The sequence below is a fragment of the Danio rerio genome, chromosome 7 (assembly GCF_052040795.2).
Source record: "Danio rerio strain M-AB ecotype USA chromosome 7, GRCz13ab, whole genome shotgun sequence".
Taxonomy (NCBI): domain Eukaryota; kingdom Metazoa; phylum Chordata; class Actinopteri; order Cypriniformes; family Danionidae; genus Danio; species Danio rerio.
In genome coordinates, this window is record NC_141027.1 from 11,836,580 (window position 1) to 11,861,131 (window position 24,552).

General features: G+C 38.1%; 1 protein-coding gene across 8 annotated transcripts in view; it reads left to right on the forward strand.

Moving 5' to 3' along the window:
* Nucleotides 1-24,552, forward strand: part of LOC147835913 (uncharacterized) — a 318,654-nt gene that overhangs the window by 181,042 nt on the left and 113,060 nt on the right. For 3 of the 8 annotated variants that reach the window (XR_015495211.1, XM_087260570.1, XM_087260569.1), the window contains exon 4: nt 11,087-11,197. The exons of 2 other annotated variants lie outside the window; for them this stretch is intronic. Coding sequence is in view for 2 of the 6 variants with exons in the window: in XM_087260570.1 (XP_087116696.1) it covers nt 11,087-11,197 (111 nt within the window). In the remaining 4 variants the exon portion in view is untranslated. Of the gene's footprint in view, nt 1-11,086; nt 11,198-19,114; nt 19,237-24,552 lie in introns of all 8 variants that reach the window. 3 more of the 8 variants (XR_015495209.1, XR_015495210.1, XR_015495215.1) reach the window with 2 other exon arrangements.

The following is a 24,552-nucleotide window of genomic DNA, read 5'->3' on the forward strand; positions in this document are numbered from 1 at the left end:
CATCCTTTCAGAGGTGCACTAGCTCTGTGAGTTCATCAACTCCTCCAGAAACTATACCTGGATGATGGTGGCTTTCAGTGGTGCTTCAGATTGAGCTTAGCCCAGTTTGATGAACTGTTGTCGGTCTCGGCAGGAGGATTTCCCCTTAGAACACCAAAAAATACTACGTTATAATCACTTCCCTACAAGCAGTGATTAATTTGTAAATTGCCAACAGATCAGGGTGTCACTTATGAAAGTTGAGGGCGGGTGGGGGGGGTCGGTTTTGGCTGGGCGATGAGTGGGTTGGGAAGAAAGTGAAAGTGAAATCGGATGGGGGAGGAGGGCGGTTGTGGAGGGGGATCGGTAAAATGAGGTGCCGGATCAGATTTCAGAGGTGCCACATCCGGCGTGTTCTGGCACAAATTAAGCCCTGCCTACAAGAGAAAGCTCCTGATTGGTTAACGTGGCACGAATGTCTGCTAAAGTTCAGATTTTTCGAGCGAAACACACGTTATACGTGACAAACGCACAAAACTCTCAACTCGCGCCGCTTTATTTGCGCAAAACGCGGCACAGGATGTCTATTCATGTATTTGCATTGACTTAACATGCGCTCTTTCTTATACTTAAGCCTCCACATCAAAGTTCCTGAAAGCAAAGTAGGTCAAGGTGCTCCAGGATTGGCCAGCCCATTCACCAGACATGAACATTATTAAGCATGTATGGGGCGAAATGAAGGAGGAGGCATTTTGATGAACTCTGGGAGTCTGGGCTAAGATAAATCATGATTAGTTGCATCTAAAATACAACAATTATTGTAAATGTTATTAATATTGCACAACATTGCTAATGTACTGTACATTTGGTCTAATATTTTTAGCGTTGCTGAGCATGTTTATGCTGCATTTTGTATTTAAAATGCATTAGATCTGCAGAAACACGTGTGAGAGTGAGTCTTCTGCACACACATGTGCTCACACAGCAGACTCTCCACAGGTAATCATGCTGCTCACGCACAGTCTGAGACATCAAACCCTCCCTCAGCCATTTTCCCCCTCAACACACAGCAGAGATGAGAATGAAAGCATGAACTCCTCGTGGACCCGTCAGCCGTCTGCCTTCAATTCATTCACACTCCTGCGGCTCATTCATTTTCTCCCCCCTAGTATTTATACATGCATACCATACGTCTGCATTCCAGTTTGATTTCAGATAATGTCCATGTAGTGCTTTGCATTTTCATTAATTTCATTTTCTCCTTGTCGGCTTAATACCTTTATTAATCCAGGGTCGCCACAGCGGAATGAACCGGCAACTTATCCAGCAGGTTTTTACGCAGCGGATGCCCTTCCAGCCGCAGACCCATCTCTGGGAAGCGTCTACACACATGCATACACACACACTCATACGCTACGGACAATTTAGCCTACCCAATTCACCTGTACTGCATGTCTTTGGACTGTGGGGGAAACCGGAGCACCCAGAGCAAACCCACGCGAACGCAGGGAGAACATGCAAACTCCACACAGAAACACCAACTGAGCCGGGGTTCGAACCAGCGACCCAGCAACCCGGCAGCACTACCTACTGCGCCACTGCTTCGCCCCATTTTTATTAATTTATTTAGTTAAACCTTTTATCCAAAGAGACTTACAACTGAGGGCAGTATGAGCAAGTCAGATCATCAGAAAAACAACAGTAAATCCTGTCACACATCTTAGTTAGTCAACACTCTCAGAAATAAAGGCACATGAGCTGTCACTAGGGTGGTATCATTTAAAAAGATACATATTTGTACCCAAAGAGTCCACAGTGGTATCTCAAATGTGCAAATTAGTGCCCAAATGTACCTAAAAAGTACCTTTGAGGTGCCATTATGGACCCTTCAGGTACAAATATGTACCTTTTTTAAAAAGCAGTGCCCCAGTGACAGCTCCTGTGCCTTTGTTTCTGAGAGTGTAGCATCAAGTACATAAAAACTGATGATTTTTCACACATAAAATATGATTTGATTCATTTATTTTAAACAAGGCACATCAAGTTTAGCACGTTTTATACACAATGTTAATTCTAAGTGCTTTACACTTAAGTAAGATTAATAGAAACAAGTATAAGTAATACAAATGATTAAAACAGATTAAAAGATGTTAAAACAGGTTTTAAAGGAATACAAAAAGAAGAGAGAGCCATAACAGTGTGATCTGTCCAACGTAGCACAGTGCTCATTTATTAAAGGCTCGGCTTAACAATTGTGTTTAAGTCTTGATTGGATCTCGTTTGATTGACTGGTTAGTGTCCCCATACCAGTAAACTACAGAGAAAAGAGGTTGAAGATTTAAAAAAACTAGTGCTGTCAATCGAATAAAAACTAATTAATCTCACTTTTTTTTTTTTTTTATTAATCGTGATTAATCACATTTAAAATACTGAAACTTGTAATTTTGGCTATTCAAATGTAAAATTATTGTAAACGCAAGACAAAAACTATTTAAACTCAAAATATACTTGTTTATTATAATTTTTGTTTAACTTGTAACACAGATTTCTTCATGTAATCAACACACCCACAATAAACCATCAAAGATCTCTCAAAGATCCCATCAAAGATTGCTTGACAGCCATATTTATTACAGAAATAAAAACACATGCATGTTAATGTCATTTGAATTTCAAAACAATCAATACCAATAAAGAAACATTGATTTCCAAGTTGGATTCTAAGTGGACTGCAAAAAATGCCAAAATACAGGAATTCAAATATGGAAAATGGAAAATTATAATAAAAAAAAGTATTGAATACAAACAATTGTACTCATTGTAAAGTTGTATTGCTGTGAGTTTAGAACATTAATTATAAAGTAGACACTCCTTTACATTCAGCCAGGTGCTAAAACAGTCCAGTCTGTTTTGACATTATCGGGGGACAATGTGACCCTTTTCTTTTGAATGATGTGAGAGTGCAATGTAATCACACGGCAATTAGTAACTTTTTGATTTAGTGGCTACGGACAACAACGTTTAGGCAGGTTTGTTGCTATGAAATGCACGCGTGCGCACACACGCACACACAAAACATACACACACCCTGCGCAGGACAGGGCAGCCGGTCCGACTCCCTTCAGATTCAACACGCATGATCGCGTTCATCAAATTTGCTTAAACTAAGCGTTCTATAGTATGGCTATATTTCACAAGTATTCTGACACAACAACGCGAAGCATACGCTTTACAAAAGTTGCAGTTAAGGGGGAAACATGTCAAACTTACTGAAACGTTGGAGGGCTCATGCTGAAAGGCAGAGGAATGCGCTGTCTTTGGCAGCTCGTGACTTCATCTAGCACTTTCAGAGTACATTTACATGGACATCAATACTCCAATCAATACTCTAATCAATGTTAATATGATAAAGATAATACTCTTAATAAGAGTCTGCCATGTAAGCAGCGATTTTTGATTATCTTAAAGGACCACCGAGTCACGAAAAGCGGAGGTTTTTCTTTCCATGCGCTATCAAATTCCATTAAAACAAAAGTCGAAAGTTGATGAAACACCCGAAATTGCATGAAACTCTGGAGGAAACGCTGGATAGCCTAGTAATGCGACATTAATTGTTTTATACTGAAACTTGCCTTCAAAAAGTGCTTCCTTGGTCTTTTCCATATTTCTTTGCATGTTGACCACAACAGGAGAAAAAAAACTGCAACTGCATTAATTGTGTTAATTTTTTTAAACCGTTAAATATTTCAAATGAATCCCATGCGTTGATGCACTAATTTTGACAGCACTACAAAACAATTAGTGTGTGTTGAGTATAAGTTAAGACAAGGTTAGTACCTGTCAGCTTTAATTGTAGAGAAAACTGGATAGTTTTGAGCTTTTGTCAGCTAATTTTATCTTCCGAGTTTAAAAGCATTTTTTTGGCAGTATCAAAATTGTTGATGTAGTGAATATGCTAGTGGAGTGATGATGCGTCGGTTTCTAATTTATTCATAGTAGAGTTTTCTTATCCAATGAGAAGACTCTGCTTCTCAATTATTCAAGAGACCACATGCTTTCCGGAGGCAAGGCAGACCAGCCAAGCTGTAATGACTGGGCGAGACCACGTCCACGCATGGCACTCAGCATTTAGCCATTCATGAATGGTTGTATGTGTTTGTTTCCATGATCCATGGGGTTTGTTGCATGCTTTTCCTCGCAATACTGTCAGGGCCGATACAGCAAAGCTGTTGGTTTGCAGCAAGCATTTTTGTCAGGAGAACTGTACAAAAACTTTGCCTTTTATCAGTTGAGTTTGTTACCATTCAGACACATTGCCTATATCCGGGCTGCTGTGTTCGCCTATGTTTAAAATCCTCCAGATTACCGGCAGGGCTAATCGTTGGAATAAACAGGGCAAGAGACCTGCTGCACTGCTATCCACTGCGTCTGCATTCAGACCCAGAACAAATTGTGGTTATGTGTAAATGAAATTACGAATAACAGATGTAGCAGGACATCAGATTACTTACTGTTTTTTTTTTTTTTTTGCATTTTAACTTGTAAACTATAATGCTGTGTTCACAACAGATGCGGTATGTGTGGATAAATTGTGCTATTGGCACAAAAACAATATTTTGAGTTTACTCGCTTCATTCATGCGTCAGATTCACTGGGCAATAGACAATGATTCGCATCATGGGTGGGGTATCTGTCTGCCCGGTTACTGTAGTTTCGTTTATAAATGGCTAAGATGGATTTTATTGAGAGAATAGCTGTTTATATGCTTTATGAAGGCTGAAAAACAGCGTTGATCCGTTTGGAGCCGTGTCTAAGTCCACTAGATCCTTTCAGAGGTGCGCCCAGCTCTGTGAGTTCATCAACTCCTCCAGAAACTATACCTGGATGATGGAAGCTTTCAGCGGTGCTTCCGACTGAGCCAAGCCCAGTTTGATCAACTGTTGTCCAGTGTCGGCTGGAGGATTTTCCCCCAGGACACCAACAGCAGGCGTCATAAGCATCATAAGACATCATAAGCACGGCCCTACAAGAGAAAGCTCCTGATTGGAGTTCAGATTTTCGAACTTGAACAATTTGCGTAATAAAAGGCACCATCGTGCCATTTGTGATGCAGGATGTCTATCTGCTTTTCTGCATTGACTTAACATGTAAATCACTTGCGCTTGATGCTTCTTCTGCGTCTGGTCTGAATGCAGCATAAGATCATGCCTCTCCTTACAGTTTGTGTCTCATTTTGTAAGCCAACAAGTTTTTCACTCCTCTCTTTTTCCCCTGCTCTGCTGGCCACGCCCACTCTTCCCTCTGCTCTCAGCGCTCTTTGTCATCATGAAGCATTTTTTGAGAAAAGTCTGAGGTAGACTTGAACTGAAAGATGGGGGTTTCATGGCCCTTTAAGTTAAAAGTGCCAGTATTCTGTAAGAAAAGAGAATTGTCCAGTCTGCTCCATCAAACAGCTCTCTCAGTTTCACATCAGCCATGCTGCATTAGCTGGTCCAGAGCCAGAATGTGCCTAGTGTTAGTTCTGGCTCCACCCTGCCGCTGCTGGCATCTCCTGTGCAGAAATCAGCACAGCCTCACACCTCGTCCCTCTCGCGTTCTGTCTGTGTGTGTCTGCTCCATCTGCCATGCTCTAGTCACCAGCTTGCCTGCTCTGTGGCACTGTATTCCCAGCGCTCACGGCTAAACATGTGCGATACCACAGCACAAATCACCACTCGCCTTACAGCAGCAGCGGCTCCGCACATACTCCAGGATCAGGACAAAGACTGTGTGATTTCAATTTCAGATTTATAATGAAAACTCTCAGAATTATAGGGTGATTCTGTATGTACTCTGGTTTGGTGTGTTAGCATTATGTAATGCAATGGGTTACAAACTAATGATGGGCAATGTACAGTAATATGGGACAAATGTGTATGAAATTAACTAATAACCCAATCTAAAGTTGACCGTAATAGTCACGGTTAGTAGTTTAATCCTTTTAATTTTAAAAAATTGTAATCTGACATTGATGATAAATGTCAAAGTAAATCTTTACATTGTGATGTTTTATAAACAAATTTCGAGAGGAGCACGATCAGTCTTTGACAAGGCTAATTGTGATGAGGTGACTTGTCCCTGGCTGACAAACAGTGCTCAACATTCAAACATAATTCACTTACCAAAATTATCCAGAAAAGCTTAAGGCGATTCAGGTGCACACGTCCGCCATCAGCTCATTGGTTTTCACACACACACAAACGCATCCACAAACACATTTCTTCATCGCCATCCATAACGCACGCTATAGTCACAAATACACGCATATACACATGTTGTCTGAGTGTTTAATGTTTTTGGTTTGTCCGTATCTAAGTTTTTTCAGTTATTGTTTGTTTAATTTTTACCGGTTGTTTGGTTTCCGTGTTTCTCCTTCATCTGTCTTCCTGGTTGCTCTTCCATCGGCCGGTCAAACAGAGCGCCTCCCAGCGGCCTGGCTAAATAGTGCCGGGTTCACTGTGGATTGCTCCAGAGCAACCGGAAGCAGACTCGTCCATTGTCCTCTAGAGAAGGGGGGGGAATGGGTTTATACTTTTCTTTATGTGTTTAAATGTTCATGTTTATATCTTTATATCTTTATATCTTGATCTATTTTAGTTAACATTGATTAATTGTGACTGTTTGGGGTTTAATGGTTTTTAAATACTAAACTGGAGAACATGTACTGATGTTTATACTTACCTTTCAATTAGGGTATGTTGGTCTGTGTTAAGGGGGTGGGGCTTCACCTTTAAAAGGCAGCCCCAAACAACAATTCGGGGTCAGTTCACCTGGCGAGCGAGCGAGCTACTGTGGTGCCGTAAGCGATCTGTAACTTGTATATTTTTATTGTGCTTGTACATATATCGTTTTGTTTGTTGTTTATTTGTTCTTTTATTTTTGTTTGTTTGCTACTTTGCTGGGTTTTGGGTTTCACTCTCGTACACTGTAAATAAACCATCACTTTACACGTTATATCAGCGAGTTGTGCCATCATTTTGAGGTTTTCTCATTTTTTTTATATCCTTTGAGAACCCACTACGAGCCTTCCTGGCTCGTAAACCTCACACTAATTCATCACACACAATCATTCTTGTGACCAATCAGCTCAAGAGCAAATCCCTATGAATAGTCAAACACGTCATACCTCCATTTTCTCTTGACTTCAGCGTCCCTTCACCACCCCAACTCCACACTATTAAACCCGATACCTATTTAAATTTGAGGGGCTGGGCTAGACACTGCGCTCGGACCCTATTTCTCTTTATCATGATAAGGGGAATAGCATGAGTTAGGGTGTCTTCCCGAGCTCACAGCCCTCTCCCCGGACAGCATGCCAAATACGCATATTCTATTCAGTCAAATATCTGTGAGAGTAACTCGTGAAATAGAAAATAGTCTGGAATTTATGCATGTTGTACACCTGCGCCACTGTTTGTTAACGCACATTTCTTATCAGCCAATCACATGGTAGCAACTCAATGCGTTTAGGCATGTAGACATGGTCAAGACGATCTGCTGCAGTTCAAACTGAGCATCAGAATGGGGAAGAAAGGTGATTTAAGGGATTTTGAACATAACATGGTTGCACATACCAGATGTGCTTGTCTGAGTATTTCAGAAACTGCTGATCTACTGCGATTTTCATGCACAACCATCTCTAGGGTTTACAGAGAATGGCCTGAAAAAGAGAAAATATCCAATAAGTGGTAGTTCTGTTGGCACAAATGCCTTGGTGATGCCAGAGGTCAGAGGAGAATGGCCAGACTGGTTCCAGCTGACAGAAAGGCATCAATAACTCTAATAACCACTTGTTACAATCGAGTTCTGCAGAAGAGCATCTCTGAACGCACAACACGTCCAACCTTGTGGTGGATGGGCTACAGCAACAGAAGACCACATCGGGTGCCACTGCTGTCAGCTAAGAACAGGAAACTGAGGCTACAATTCACACAGGCTCACCAAAACTGGACAATAGAAGAATGGAAAAATGTTGCCTGGTCTGATGAGTCTCGATTTCTGTTGCGACTTTTATATGGTAGAGTCAGAATTTGGCATCAACACTATGAAAGCATGGATCCATCCTGCCTTGTATCAACGTTTCAGGCTGGTGGTGGTGGTGTAATGGTGTGGAGGATATTTTCTTGACACATTTTGGGCCCATTAGTACTAACTGACCATCGTGTCAATGCCACAGCCTACCTGAGTATTGCTGCTGACCATGTCCATCCCTTTATGACCACAGTGTGCTCATCTTCTGTTGGCTACTTCCAGCAGGATAACACACCATGTCATAAAGCATGAATCATCTCAGACTGGTTTCTTGAACATGACAATGAGTTCACTGCACTCAGATGGCCTCCACAGTCACCATATCTCAATCCAATAGAGCACCTTTGGGATGTGTTGGAACGGGAGATTCATATCATGGATGTGCAGCTGACAAATCTGCAGCAACTGCGTGATGCTACCATGTCAATAAGGACCAACATCTCTGAGGAATATTTCCAGGACCTTGTTGAATCTATGCCATGAAGGATTAGGGCAGTTCTGAAGGCAAAAGGGTTCCTACTAGTAAGGGTTATATATATGAGCAATTCCTTGCAAATGTCAACTTTGCCACGAAAAAAAAAAAAAGTTTTCACCAAAATATGGAAACCGCTTCTCTGTTTTTTTATGTAGGCTTGTATTTTACAGTACTTTAGAAATACTCAAAAATGTCGATGTCAGTGTTTTCAAAGAATTATATTTGATTTACCAAAGTCACACAAGCGGCAATTTCACATTGGTCACATCCATAACAGAGAGATGTCACATCCATAACGACACTTTTTCCTCATAAATACAAAAAATGTCAAATAAAAATACAAAAAAATGTCAAATAAAATATAATCAATCATTTTTGTTCTATAGAAAGAGACATTTTATCCTTTTGATTATCATTATTTATTTTGGGTTGTGCAGTTTAATTCACAGAATTTCTACAAAGTATGTTTTATACTGCCAACTCGCATACTTTTTTGGTCACATACATTATTTTACTCATTTTAAGTACAAAATATGTTTACAGATTGAAATTTTTCTGGTCCCTTAACTCTGTGGACAGTCAGAAATGCACAATGTTATTATCTAGAGATATAGAGTGATTGTAAGAACGAATCTAATGTCAATGTGCAAAACTGGTGCAAGTGCCAGAGAGATGAAAGATTGTGGTCTACATGTGGTTTGTCAAGCCCACTCACCTGTGTGAGGCACACTCAGAAGACATTATAGAAAGCAGAAGCAACTAAGGGTGCTTTCACACCTTTGAATCGATTCAGTTGTTCCGAAACAGAGATTACAAATGTTACATTGTTGCTCTTTGCTCTTGGAGCGGTTCGCTTTCACACTGCAAAGTTTCTAATCGGACCAAAAGAGCTAAGACAAGTCATGTGCGAGTAAACTCTCCTCACATTGGTCAGAGTGTCAGGGTTTATTTTGCAGCGTCCCGCTAAGCTGTCAGGAGAGGTGGTGGTTTGGTGGTAATTGACAGGGTGTGCGTGACGTGTCTGAGAAGAGATGCGGTGGGGAGGGGTGAGAAGGGTGCGCGACGATGCCTCTTTGAGGACCGGGAGGAAGACGCGAGATTACCGGGAGATCATCACTCGTTTGCGGGCATCCGGAGACTCGCGAAACTTCCCGCCCTACTCATAATTCTCTCTTCATATAGCCATATTCCTATTACACATCCATAAAACACTGTGATATAACTGCGCTCGGATCGGATCACTTTCTCACTGCAATCGAAATGCTCCAGGGTTTGTTTCAATCGAGCCCAGACCACCTCATTCAAGCGTTCTCAGAGCAATTAGTTTGGCGCGGAACAGAGCGCGATTGCCCTGTTCACATATGCCAAACGAACCGCACTAACTGGGCAAACGAGACACGTTCCGAAACAAAAGTGTAGGTGTGAAAGCACCCTGAGACATTATATAGCTCACATTTGCGATTCCTCTTTTCAACTGGATTGTCAAGCGAATGCGTTTGTTCGGTGCACTGCCATGCATTTAAATGATTCAGTTGCCCTTGTGCCTCAGTGCTGGTGTGGATAAAGCTCTCATCCACTCATACAGATGGGCTCCGGCTCCATGTTTTAACCTTTCCCTGTGTGTGTCTGTATCAGAGACTGAGAGAAAGAGAGATGGAGAAGGCTTCATTGCACGGCCCACGCAAACAGACCCACTAACCTTTCCTTTCAAAGGCGACCCTCTTCAATTCAACCTGTCCGATTCCTACGCACACTTCCTGTGAATGGAGATATTCTGCATGCTAGCTGATCTAGAGGAAAAAATTATGACAGGGGAGGAAATGATTGCATGTCGATCTCAGTGCCTGTGGGGACTTATATTGAGATGTAATATTTGCTTTATAATTAGCATGCAGAGGACATGTAGATTTCAGCAGATGCTGCTTGGTGCTGACCTATTTTATGTGGAAATGGGACACACACACACACACACACAGAGGAAGGATACACTTGGTCACAGGTGCCAAGCGGCCTGTTCTGAGCTCAGCATTGTAATGTGCTGAATCCTGCTTATATGCTCTATAGATGAATTCTGCGTGAATTAAAAGCATACAGTGCTAATTTATTAGATAAAATGTGGATTAGACTGGGATTTTGGAGTTATACAATTCACCTTGAGTTAAACAGTTGAGTTTTACCATTATATAATCCATTAAGACCATCTCCAGATCGGGTGGGAGCACTTTTAGCTTAGCTTAGCATAGATCATTAAATCGGATTAGACCATTATCCTTTGGTAAAAAGAAATGAAGAGAGTTTTGAAAATTTTTGGAGGCTCTAAGTAGGATAGGACATTAATTTGTACCTGCTACCTGTCAAGAAAGTGTACCATTAGTTACTATATTCCTTCCTGAAAATTCATTCATTCATTCATTTTCTTTTCGACTTAGTCCCTTTACGCAGCGGATGCCCTTTCAGTTGCAACCCATCACTGGGAAACATCCATACACACTAATTCACACAAATGCACTACAGTCATTTTGGCTTACCCAATTCACATAGCATATTTCTTTGGAATTGCAGGGGGAAACCAGAGCACCTGAAGGAAACCCATGCTAACACGGGGAGAACATGCAAACTCCAACAGAAATGCCAACTGACCCAGTTGTGGCTCAAACCAGTGACCATCTTGCTGTGAGTTGATCTTGCTACCCACTGAGCCACCGTGACACCCCCTTTCTGAAAATGAGTCTACTAAATCATTAAAGGATCACTCCACTTTTTTGTATATAAGCTTATTATACAGCTCACTTACGGTTAAACAGTTGAGTTTTACCATTTTTTAATCCATTCAGCCAATTCTCCGGGTCTGTTTAGAGCACTTTTAGCTTAGCTTAGCATAGATCATTGAATCGGATTAGACCATTAGCATTTGGTAAAAAAAAATAATAAAAAGAAAGTTTTTCAAATTTTAGGAATTAAAGCTTAACTGTTCTGCAGTTGCACTGTGTACTGAAACCAAAAGAAGACGATTGGTTACTATTTTCAGGTACCATGCGGCCTGTTCTGAGCTCATGTGATGTGCTGAATCCTGCCTATATGCCCTATAGATTAATCCTACATCAATTATACGAATACAGTGCATATATTTTTTTTATTAAAGTGTTTTAAATAGTACAAACAGCAAAGACAATCAATCAAACAAACAAACAAACAAACAAACACTTAAGCAAACCATACCCAAGCGCTGCAAATTAAATAAACATTTACAAATGTTAATTTAAAATAGAAAAATGTAAATAAATAAAAAATAAATAAATAGTCAAAACAGAAGAAGCCAGAACTCTTTTAACATAAAAATTTCAGAGTTTATGTAGAAAAGATTGGAGAGGTTCCTAAAGTCTCCTGAATTTGTCCTGTTTGTGGTTGAGGTCATAAGTAAAAATTTTCCAAAGGAAGAAAGGCTGACAACTGAGAAATCCACACGGAAATAGTTGGAGTTTGAGAAATAGACCATTTTAATAGTATTCATTTCTTAGCCAGAAATGTAAGAGTTGTAAACAGAGTTTTGAGTCAAAAAGGTCTTCTGGAATGTCATTCAACAAAAAAAGTGAGGGGGAGAAAATAAATGTTTTCCAATTATCTCCTGGATTGCATAATAAACCCCTCTCCAAAATGGTTGGATGTAAACACAGGACTAGAATACGTGAAAAATTGTGCCCTTACAAGTTTTGCACTTAAAACAGAGATCGGAACAGGCTGGGAACATTTTATGCAGACGAACAGGTGTAAATAAATTCTGTGGAATAACTTAAAATTTTGTTCATGTATGGAAATTGAGGTACATTTTGGAAAGATCCCATCATAGATCTTGGATCAAATTTTAGGGTTAAACAGAACTTCTACTGTAGGTCCCGTTCCCATAGTGGTTTCAAGGAATCATAAACTCAGGGATCAAAATAAACTAATAAGTCATGGAATTTAGATATAAGCCCTTTAAAAGAACTTACTGACAGCATGGTTTCTTCCAATACAGCGTATGCCTTTTTAGCTACAACCGATTACTGGGAAACACCCATACACTCTTATTCACACACATACACTACGGAAACTTTAGCTTACCCAATTCACCTAACGCATGTCTTTGGACTTGTGAGGGAAACCGGAGCACCTGGAGGAAACCCATGCCAACAGGGGAGAACATGCATGCAAACTCCAACAGAAATGCCAACTGACCCAGTTGTTGCTCGAACCAGCGACTGACTTGCTGTGAGTTGATCTTGCTACCCACTGAGCCACCATGACACCCCCTTCCTGAAAATGAGTCTGCAAATTATTAAGGATTACTCCACTTTTTTGTAAATAAGCTTATTATACAGCTCACCTAGGGTTGAATAGTTAAGTTTTTTAATCCATTCATCCTCTTTCTAGGTCTGCGAATTAGACCATTAGCATTTGGTAAAAAAAATAAATAAATAAAAAAAAGACGAGTTTTGACTATTCTGTAGTTACATTGTGTACTAAGACCACTTTTTTAGAATTTTAAGATTCCTATTAAATACATCAGGGATACCGGAAGAAAAATGTATTTTCTTACTTTGTATAAAACCACTGGCACAGATAATTCTACTAACCCATTTACTTTGATCATCCGACTTATTTCTGACTGAACAGTGTTCAATTCAAGACACATGAATGACGGACGTTGATTTGATCCATTAGGAAATGACTGGGCCATGAAAGTGCTGTCTATATGACAAGCTGATTTGAGCAAAGCGTTCGAAAAATGAAGATTCGGTGGCGTCGTCTGAAAAAGAAAATCATTTTATTGGCAGACAAGGTCTTTTTGGGATGAGATATTAAAGGGATAGTTCACCCAGAAATGGAAATTTTATCATCATTTAGTCATCCCCTCGGCTTGCTCCAAACCTGTTTTACTTTCTTGTTAATAACAAAAGAGGTTATTTTGAAAAATGCTGTAAACCATTGACTTCCATAGTATCACTAATGGCTATTCTTCTGTGTTAAACATTAAAGGGTCACGAAACACCAAAACACATTTTTTGAGCTGTTGACAGTCGTATATGTGTCCCACACTGCTAAAAACCACTATTAGGACACCTATATTTCACTAAAAAGTGTAAATTGGTTGTTTTTGCGTTATTTCAAGCAAATTCGTACTTCCGGTTTGAAACGAATTTTTGAAGCTGCGTCACGGTCATGACATAATAGCGTTGCATTCCAGCGTGCAGACTGGGCGTCTGTGCCAGAGTGTGTCTTATTACGTCTTACAGTGTGCTGCATTAATGCATGAGTAAGGCTTGGTTCAAACCAATCAGCGCGCTCTATTGTGCAACTTCATTAATATTCATTACTGTCAGAGTGTAGACGGCAGAGACGCCACGTTGTGTTGGCAAAACAAGCGTGAAGTGTTGCTTTTATAGTTTGCTGCAGTTAAGTTTTGTTTTCATTTTCTCTCTGTGAGCGCAGCTGGCGTCACGTGTGGATTAACAATGTACGCGACGCTCGACAACAATAACTTACGTGTCTAAGGAGGATTATTGTTTACCTGAGAGCTGTTCTCATCTGCAAACGCTGGGATCCGGATTCGCTTGTAGTCTCCTCTTCATAAAGACGCGGCTCTAGTTGCTGGTGATTGTCCTGTCTCTACAGATTTCGTAAGTGAGCGACCAGTGCTCTTTGTTTATTCAGTTTGTTCGTATCGAACTAAGTTAACTATTGCACAGAGTGTAAACATGTTAGCACCACAACCAAATTTTAAACTCAAGTAGGGTTTTTACCGCATTTTGTGACCGGAATAACACACGCAGCTTTCTGACGCTCCCAGCCGTGTGCATCTAAGTTTCCGGGAAATGCTGAGTTTTTTTTTCTCTCATTCGCCACGTGGTATCAAACATTGCATGAAAAATACACGCTTAGAGCAGATCCTCGAATCAAATATTTTGTTTTTCGCGAGGGGCATGAATGAATTCCCTGAATCAAAGAGCCAAACTGCAGTTAAAGTCCACCATTTAATAATTTGGCAAATAATTCGACTACAGATGTCCATGTAGGTTAAACACCATCACTTTCTCCTGTGTGTGTATTTTGACTCTGAAACTCGCGCGTGCCCAAATAGACACTCCCACACCATCCCACTTTAGTTCCTCCGACACTCCCCCCTAAACAGAGCTGGACACGCCCGCTTTTCTGACTTTTTCCAAAGTAGAGGTGTGAAAACACCCTGCTGAAATGAGGGGGTTTCATGGCCCTTTAAGCTTTAGAACCACTTGATGATTCTCAGAAATTGTCGTTTACTAAGCAGTTTTATAAATGGGTACTTTTACTTTCCCTTTTTAGTGCTGTATCTGTACTTTTACTCCACTACTTTCCTTCAACTTGCAGTGACTACTTTAATTGTTCGTATCTATGGGGATTATAAAAATCAGTCCTGTGATTCCTGTCCATTCAAATCGCACATAGAGGGTAAATCGCATCATAATGAACTACTTCAAGACATGTGTACTAACCCTAACAAAATCTTTAACGCATTGACCCAGAGACTGTTTAGATGCATGTCACTGATGAGAAGATGACGGATGTATGATGACTGAAATGGCCTTAAACACCCAGCAGGCACAAGGTGTTAATATGACGTCAGATTGACGTTGTACCCCAACGTTTTGGTTGACGTTGCATGTTATTTGTTCATCGGGGTGACGTCAGTGTCCAACGTTCAACCTAAAATCAACCAAATATCAACGTTTAATGATGTTACAGCTTGACGTTGTGTGGACGTTACCACTATGACGTCTATCAGATGTTGGATTTTGGTTGCCATACTTGACGATTAAATCAGTATTTGACATCAATGTGACGTTGGTTTAGGATGTTGGCTTGATCTTGCATTTTAGTCACTTTCTAACAACCTAAAATCAACCAAATATCAACGTGGTTAGACGCCGTTATTGGACATCAAAATAACGTTGTCTTTAGACGCTGGCTACACATCAAATTTTGGTCACCTGATGTTACGACTTAAATCTAACTTAGTATTAATGTCTTATGATATTGAATGTAGAACTAAATGCACAACAGAATGTTACGTTTACACACATTCACAAATGACATGTAAACGCATCAGCTTTTTACAAAGTAATACTCCCTACTCTTGAGTACTTTTGAATTGTCTACTTTTTACTCATATTTTGAGTAATATATTCAACATATACTTTTCTTCTACTTGTACTACATTTTTAGGCAAATAATAGTACATTAACTTAAGTATGCTTTTTTTTAGTACTGTTTCCACCACTGTTGATGATGAATGCATTTTCAGTTTTGGGTGAACTACCACTTTATGGAGATAAACAAGACTGGAAGTATGTGTTAACCACTTAAACTCTGCGAACCCAGTACCGGGTCCGTGACGTCATCGACTTTCGCTTTCAGATTTAAAGGGCTAGCGTTGCACCAGACCCCCGTAAGTGGTGTCGTTTGAAAGTGTAGAATCTATAATTTATGCACATATGCATCACTTTGGTTTTTATTCTACTGTATAAAAGTTATTTACACTTAAATACACAGTATTTTGGATACCCGAGCTAGGTATTTTACATTGGTTTATTTTCAAATTTTTTTATATGACACATGTACAAGTTATAGCTCAAATGAAAGCTCTTGCCGGTGCTCATACAGTATTAGCATTCTTTTTACTGAATTATATTCATATGCCAAACAGTTCTTGAATGAATTGTGGTGTTTCCATGGTGCAGAAATGTAAACAATACATTCATGATCAATAAGCAGCCCCAGATAGCACAGACAGCTGTCATCTCTTACCTCATGCTGTGCCCTTCAGGGCCATTCTCCTCTATTTTTGAGGTGATGTGCATAAGTAATCCTTTTATATGTCTGATGTGGTCCAAACACAGTGAATTATGTTTGATTAAACAAAAGAATAATGAAATATGTAAACAAGGATCGGTCTCGGTGGCTTGTACAGCACCTCTCATCAGTTGGAATGCAATAACTTTTGCATAGATTATGGTAGAGACCTTTTTCTTTTTTCCTATGATTACAGACATGTGCAGAAATCACCAAAATTAATTACAGCACGCTAGACCACACAGAACCTTAAAGGTACACTTTCAAATTTGAGTTTATAAAAAAAATACAAAAAGCGTCTCTTTTTTTAGGTGTTTATTATAACACAGATGACATATAAAGTTATTTTAAACACTTTCAATAGTGTTTTATGAAAATTCAAAAGGTTTTCTTTAAAATGATACCAAATTTTTTGCATTTACACCTCTGCATGTGGATTTGGGAAGCTTTTAAATTTGGGTAGGCAAAATCCAGGCAGAAATCCCCAAATAGCAGCAGAGTTTAAGAAAGTTAACAGTTTAGATTTTACAGTGAGTGTAGCTTTGCCAGATTCATTGTAATTTGTCCTCAGAGCTCCTATTAGTCATTAAAACTGGAAGGCTTACATGAACGTCACAGTCTGCAATAGAAGGGGCCGGTCATTTGGCACAGAAGATGACGCATATGTGCTGTCTGGATGCATATTTAGAGATATTACACACACAAACCCACGGCTTCAGTGACTGAGATGCATAAGTACACACAGACGTGTCCATGTTCCTATATCCCAGTAGGGACTATCATAGACGTAATGATGTTTCAACTATACAAACTGTACACTTTCTTTCGTATACTCTATCCCCCTACGCTGTTAATGATTTTTGTAAATTACGCAGTATTTAACTGTAATATGAACTGTATTTTTACTGTAGAACAGATAAGCAGTATGACACTATTTTAAAGTTGCACTGTGAAAATAGCTGTATATATTACAGTAAATGTGCATACAATTCTGTAAATACAACAAGATAAACGGTACATTAAATGTAAATATGGCATTATTTGCTGTAATTGATTTACAGTAAGTTACTGTAGATTCTACAGGAAATTGCTGACAATGTACTCTATCACCCTATACTGTTAATGTTTTTTTAGCAACTTATTTAACTGTAATTTGAACTGTATTTCACTGTTGGACAGTTATGCAGTATTTTACTGTATTTTAAAGTTGCATTGTGAAAATGACTCTATTTTATAGTAAAGATAATTCTGTAAATACATATACAGCAGGATAAATGATGCTGTAAATGTGAATACAGTATTTTTTAAGTTATTGATTTACAGTAACTTACTGGCAAACTGCTGTCAGGATGTTATTGTTGATTCTACAGGGAATTGTTAGTGGTGTATACTATGTATATGATTTTTGCAAATGACACAGTATTTAACGGTAATATGAACTGCATTTTACTGTGGGACAGTTATGCAGTATATTACTGTACTTTAAAGTTGCATTTTGAAAATTACTAACGTAAAGATATACAATACTGTAAATACATCAACAGCAAGATAGATAGTGCTGTAAATGTAAATACGGTATTTTTGCAAAGATTTTGTAAAGATATACAATACTGTAAATATAAATCATTATAAATAGTGCTGTTAATGTAAATACAGTATTTTTGCTGCAATTGAATTACAGTAAAGATATACAATACTGTAAATATACATGATAAATGGTGCTGTTATTGTAAATACAGTATTTTTGCTGTAATTTTATTACAGTAAGATATAGAATACTGTAAAGATACATCATGATAAATGGTGCTGTTAATGTAAATACAGTATTTTTGCTGTAATTTTATTACAGTAATATATAGAATACTGTAAATATACATCATGATAAATGGTGCTGTTAATGTAAATACAGTATTTTGCTGTAATTTAATTACAGTAAAGATATAGAATATTGTAAAGATACATCATGATAAATTGTGCTGTTAATGTAAATACAGTAGTTTTCTATGTAATTTATTTACAGTAAGTTACTGGAAAACTGTTGCCAGTAAGTTATGGTAGATTCTTCAGACAATTGCGTATTTAACTGTTATATGATATATAGTATTGTAGGACAGATATGCGATATGTTATCATATTTTATAGTTGCAATTGTGAAAAATACTGTATATTGTAAAACAAATTAGATATAGAGATATACAATACTCTACAGCAAGATAAATTGTGCTGTAAATGTAAATACAGTATTTTTGCTGCAATTGAGTTACAATAAGTTACTGGAAAACTGCTGCCAGTAAGTTACTGTAATTTTACTGGAAGTTGTTATTACAGTGTACTCCAATCATCACAGGAAACAATCTACACCTCTACATTTTCAAAATACTTAATTCAGTGTGAATCATAAGCATGTTTACCCATACACTCCAAAAATCATGTTTGCTTTATATTTAAAATGAGCTGAATCAACACAATTATTGAGTTTTGTTTTGGGACAACTTAATTGTTTTATGTTCAATCCACTTAAATTTGTAAAAACTAATATGTTAATTTAAATTCTTCATGTTGTCCCAACACAAACCCATTGTGTGGGACCCAGCATTTTTTACAGTGTGAACATGTGTCTATGTGCATTTATGGTTAAGCCCTCACTGGCATTTAAAAACAAGTACACACACACACACACTTCTTTGTGCACTTTGCCTGTGAAACTGCACCCTTGTATTGCAGTCATGACCATCCACATCCAACCTGTTTCCATTTTGTGGATTCACCTTGAAGAGAAACTTGGAGAGCACGCATCAGTTTGACTGTAAAAGCAGCGTGTCGGTTCAAAAGCATCCAAGCAAAAGGTCAGTCCTGATATGTGTGTGCTGAATGAAAGGCCAGCAGGCTTTTTGGCCAGCTGCAATATTGATGTATCTTCAGAATCTCAGGAGTGTGGGGGGAAAAAAACACAGTTTTAAGCACTCTTCGAGGTGGTAAAAGTTCTATTTCTTGAATTCATATGAAAGGGTTAGGAACAAATTGAAGTACAGATAATCCTTTATCCATGTAGCTCTCAAGTCTCGTCGTCATTTCTGGACATTCAGACTTCAGCTTGCATTAAAATTCAAGAAAACAATATTAGACAGAATATTAAAGAAAGCTGACATGTAGGTAAATTGAGTAGTTATAAAAAAATTTTGCATATAGTAGTTTATTTTATTTTTGTATTAATTTGTTTCAAAAGAAGGCCAAAATATTAGCTAACTCTTGTTTTAAAAAATATTGTTGTACATATAAAAAATTACTAAATAAAATTTTACTTTAGCTTGAACAAGTGTTTTTATTTTATTATTTTATTTCTTTTTATTGTAGCCCTGTCTTTATTTACTGACATTAAATATTTTATTTAATTTAGTTTATTCAATTCATTTATAGCGCATGTCTTTGGACTTTTGGGGAAAAACGGAGCACCTGGAGAAAACCCATGCCAACAAGGGGAGAACACGCAAACTCTAGAGAAATGCCATATGTATATATATATATATATATATATATATATATATATATATATATATATATATATTATATATATATATATATATATATATATATATATATATATATATATATATATATATATATATATATATATATATATATATAATTAATCCTCCAACTGCTAAACTATAGCTTGAAGAAATTATATCTACTCAAAACTTGTTTTCTGGTGTTAACATTTTATTTCTTTTGTTAACTTATTTCTGGCGAAGCAGTGGCGCAGTAGGTAGTGCTGTCGCCTCACAGCAAGAAGGTCGCTGGGTCGCTGGTTCGAGCCTCGGCTCAGTTGGCATTTCTGTGTGGAGTTTGCATGTTCTCCCTGCGTTTGCGTGGGTTTCCTCCGGGTTCCCCCATAGTGCAAAGACATGCGGTACAGGTGAACTGGGTAGGCTAAATTGTCTGTGGTGTGTGTGTGTGAATGTGTGTGTGTATGTTTCCCAGAGATGGGTTGCGGCTGGAAGGGCATTCGCTGCGTAAAAACTTGCTGGACAAGTTGGCGGTTCATTCCGCTGTGGCGACCCCAGATTAATAAAGGGACTAAGCCGACAAGAAAATTTATAAATGAATAACTTTTTTCTTTATTTCTGTCAGTTTACTTCAGCAAATGCATTCTTTAAAAGCTTCCCATTGAAAAACAACTAGCTACAATGACTGCTCGATAGCTTTAGACCTGGGGTGCCCAAACTTTTTTATTAGAAGGGCCAAAATTCCTCATTTATTTCATAATATTTCAAAATAAATAGGAAATATTACTTTAAATTGCATTATCTAATATAGTATAACTTGCAGTGAAAACATAGACAATCACATTTATAACACAGTGGAAGTCGAGCACAATCTGCCTTGAGTTGATTTGGTCACCAAAGTCTTCATAGTTGGATGACAGTATTTAAACTAAATCTGATTCATTTATACAATTTAATTAAATTTAATTTCAGTTAGTTTTAAGAATAAAACAAACAAAGGGTTACATTAAATTTGAATCGACTATCCCCATCATTCTCCCCCTCTTCTCCGATGTCATGGCGGGCCAAATCAAAGGTTACCCATGGGCCAACTTTGGCCCTGGTCTTGGCATCTCTGCTTGAGACTGATGTATAATTTGTCAAGATTACTTGTGTTCTTTTTTTAATTTAATCTCTTTATAAACGCTTGATGTGCAAAAACAACGCCCAAATGCGTCCACGTCCTGACACTGACAAGGATGTTAGGCAACAACAACATTTAGCTTACTATTACTAGTATGCAGTGAAAAAATGACTTCCCCTGTTAGATGTTTCATCATATTTTTGTGGTATTATTGCAATAACTTGCTGGTAGCATTGTTGCCCTTTACAGTAGCTTACCTGTAAATGTGTTTCACAGTAACAGGACCCTACAGCAATTTCATTTTACAGTAAAATAGCCTAACTGCAACTTTATTTTATGGTAAAAATGCCCTTTAACACATTTTAATTTTACAGTATGACAAATTTTACAGTAATTTTACTGTAATTTATTTACATCCCAAAAAAGCAGCACACAACTTTAGTTTGAGTATTTACTATTGAATTTAAAGGGCACCTATGGTAAAAAATCTACTTTTCAAGCTGTTTGGACAGATCTGTGTGTTGGTATAGTGTATAGACCGTCATACCCCCCAGTGATATGAACACACCCAGTCTTTTTTTTTCAATTTAACTACAAAAAAAGGGTCGGCCAATTGGAGCTGTTTTCAAATCGATCGCACCATTACGTAGGTGTGCGATCCCCCCGCCCACCGAATTGATTGACATCTGCGCGCATTAACATGTTCAGGTAGTCACGTGTATATGTCAACAAGACCAGACAGACATACGCAAAGCAACCGGGAATAAAAGATCGGTTCTGTTCGCTAGGATCAGCAATCATCATCAAATGTGATTAAGAGTAAGTTTCACATGTTTAAAGTGTTTTAAAACAGAGTATGTGTGTAATTAATTACAGCGTTTTACTTCAGCTTTACTTCATCAGCACAGCCGCGTGTCAGAACAATTATAAAAGAAGACGCTTCAATCCCGGTTTGTGGAAGTTAAATCAGGTTTATTTTGTACATTAGCATAACAGATATCCACACAGTATTTGAGGTTAGCCTTAACTAAGCTAAGCGCGCTCTGTCTGTCTGCCTGCCTGCCTGCGTGTGTGTGTGTGTGTGTGTGTGTGTGTCATCTGTGATGTGCGTGTGTGTGTCGATATTGTGTGTGACTCATCAATGCAACTTCACAATACTGATTAGTAAAGGTTAGTTCTTACTGTAGTATCTCACAAACGCTACGTAAGACCTTCTTCCTTTGTCTGTCTGTTGTCTGACGCAGCTGAGGGAGGAGGCATGTAGAAACAGTAGGCGGGAAAGACTCGTCTTAAAGGCGCAGTACGACAAAACCACCCCCTGCTGGAAATCAGTATAAGACAGCATCTTGTAAAAGGTATAATGAAAAATCTGATGGGTATTTTAATCTGAAACTTTATATACACATTCTAGAGACGCAAAAGACTTATATTAAATCTGAAAAAAGGGGTAACCTAGGTGCCCTTTAATCAATTCCAAACAAGTGACACATTTTTTTTGCCTTTAACTACAGTAGCTGTACTTGATTACTTTATTACAGTAGAATACTGCAAATTCCTAATTGACAGTAAGTTACTGTAAAAGTTTTAATATGACCCAAAATGCAATCAATCCATATTACAGTACTAAAGTGTAAGGAATGTATGTGGTATTTTACTGGGCACTTTTGCAGTAAATAACTGTAAAACTGCAGCAAAGTCGGTTTGAGTGTTTGAACTTAGCATATTGAATATATTCAATAGCAAAAAAGCAAAAAAAAAAAAGCATGGTGGATGTTAAAAGTGCCTTTTCCTGTGAGGCTGATGAGTCACAGATAGAAAGATGGCATGTGTCATATGTAGGCGCGAGACGCCACACAGATGGAGCCGATGAGTGTCTCGCTCTCTCTCTTATTTCTTACCATTTATTTAAAGAGACAAAGACAGCCTGACTGTCAGCCCAGACTCAACACTGGGCAACAACAGTCTTGATTAGGAAATTAAGGTCTGACTCGCAGCTTTGTGAGCTGTTTTCAGATGACGCAAAGGATAGATTACTTGAAAACGAACATTTCTATCATTCAACTTCTTTTAACGCAGCATTATAATTATTTTTATTCTGTAAAAACTCATAAGGATATGTTTAGAAATGTAAAATCGATTTATTCTATTCAGTCGGTTACAAAAAATAATTGATTAAATTTGTATTAAAGCTTAGTTTAAAAAATAAATAAATATTGCATCACTTTCTGTCTTTATAACACTTATTAAATTTTTAAATTATAATTATTACATTTATTTTATATTTATTTCAGTATGTAATCATGTTATTAGTTAATAATAATCAAACAAAATCAATTGAAATAAAAATTCAGTTCATTAAATTCACATTATCAAGCAGTAGCTGCAAATGGACTTGAATGCAATAAAATTTATTGAAATATATACAGTGTTCACTTTTTACTGTTACTACTTGCATTTTAGTCTCAAGATCTTCACAGAAAATAGAACAAGCCTCTCCGGTTATTCGATTGATTACATGGATAGATAATTGATTCTTAAAATAATGGATAGCTGCAGTCCTAGACATGTCAGAGCTTGTATTTCATTATGCTTATTACAATTTACATTTTCTATAGTGTACAATAATGTAATGTTTGAGCTTGGAAAAAAAAATGCAAAGGTACTCAAACTGTAGTTATTCTCAGTAACGGCAGTGTACTCAGAAACATCCATTGTAGCCCTTGATTTTCCTATGGGAATGTAAATGTTTCCCAAATGTAAATTATTCTTGTTAGTAATTTGAAAGTATAAAATAGTCGTGTTAGTAATGAGTTGTCTCCAGGTAAAAAAATAATAATAATAATAATAATAAAACACTGTTTACTGTTTTTAACTGACAAGACTTGCAAATGCTTTATTTGGTGATGCTGAGGGACAAGCTGTAAAGGCTCGTCCCTCTTCTGAAAAGGGGGCATTGATCAACATCTTATTTGGGAATTTACAGCATTGAATAAATATTTATGGAGTATTTTGAGTATTTATATTCACATTTTCAAGTGCAAAAAAGTCACAAAAGATTTTTCTACCCTATACATACATACATACATACATAAGCTCACCAGCCACTTTATTAGGTACACCATACTAGTACCGGGTCCTTCAGAACTGCCTTAATCCTTCATGGCATAGATTCAACAGGATACTGGAAATATTCCTCAGTGATTTTGGTCCATATTGACATGATAGCGGCAAGGCAGTGGCGCAGTAGGTAGTGCTGTCGCCTCACAGCAAGAAGGTCGCTGGTTCAAACCTCAGCTCAGTTGGCTTTTCTTTGTGAAGTTTGCATGTTCTCCCTGCCTTTGCGTGGGTTTCCTCCGGGTGCTCCGGTTTCCAAAGACATGCGCTATAGGTGAATTGGGTAGTGTGTGTGAATGTGTGTGTGGATGTTTCCCAGAGATGGGTTGCGGCTGGAAGGGCATCCGGTGCGTAAAAACTTGCTGGATAAGTTGGCGGTTCATTCCGCTGTGACGACCCCAGATTAATAAAGGGACTAA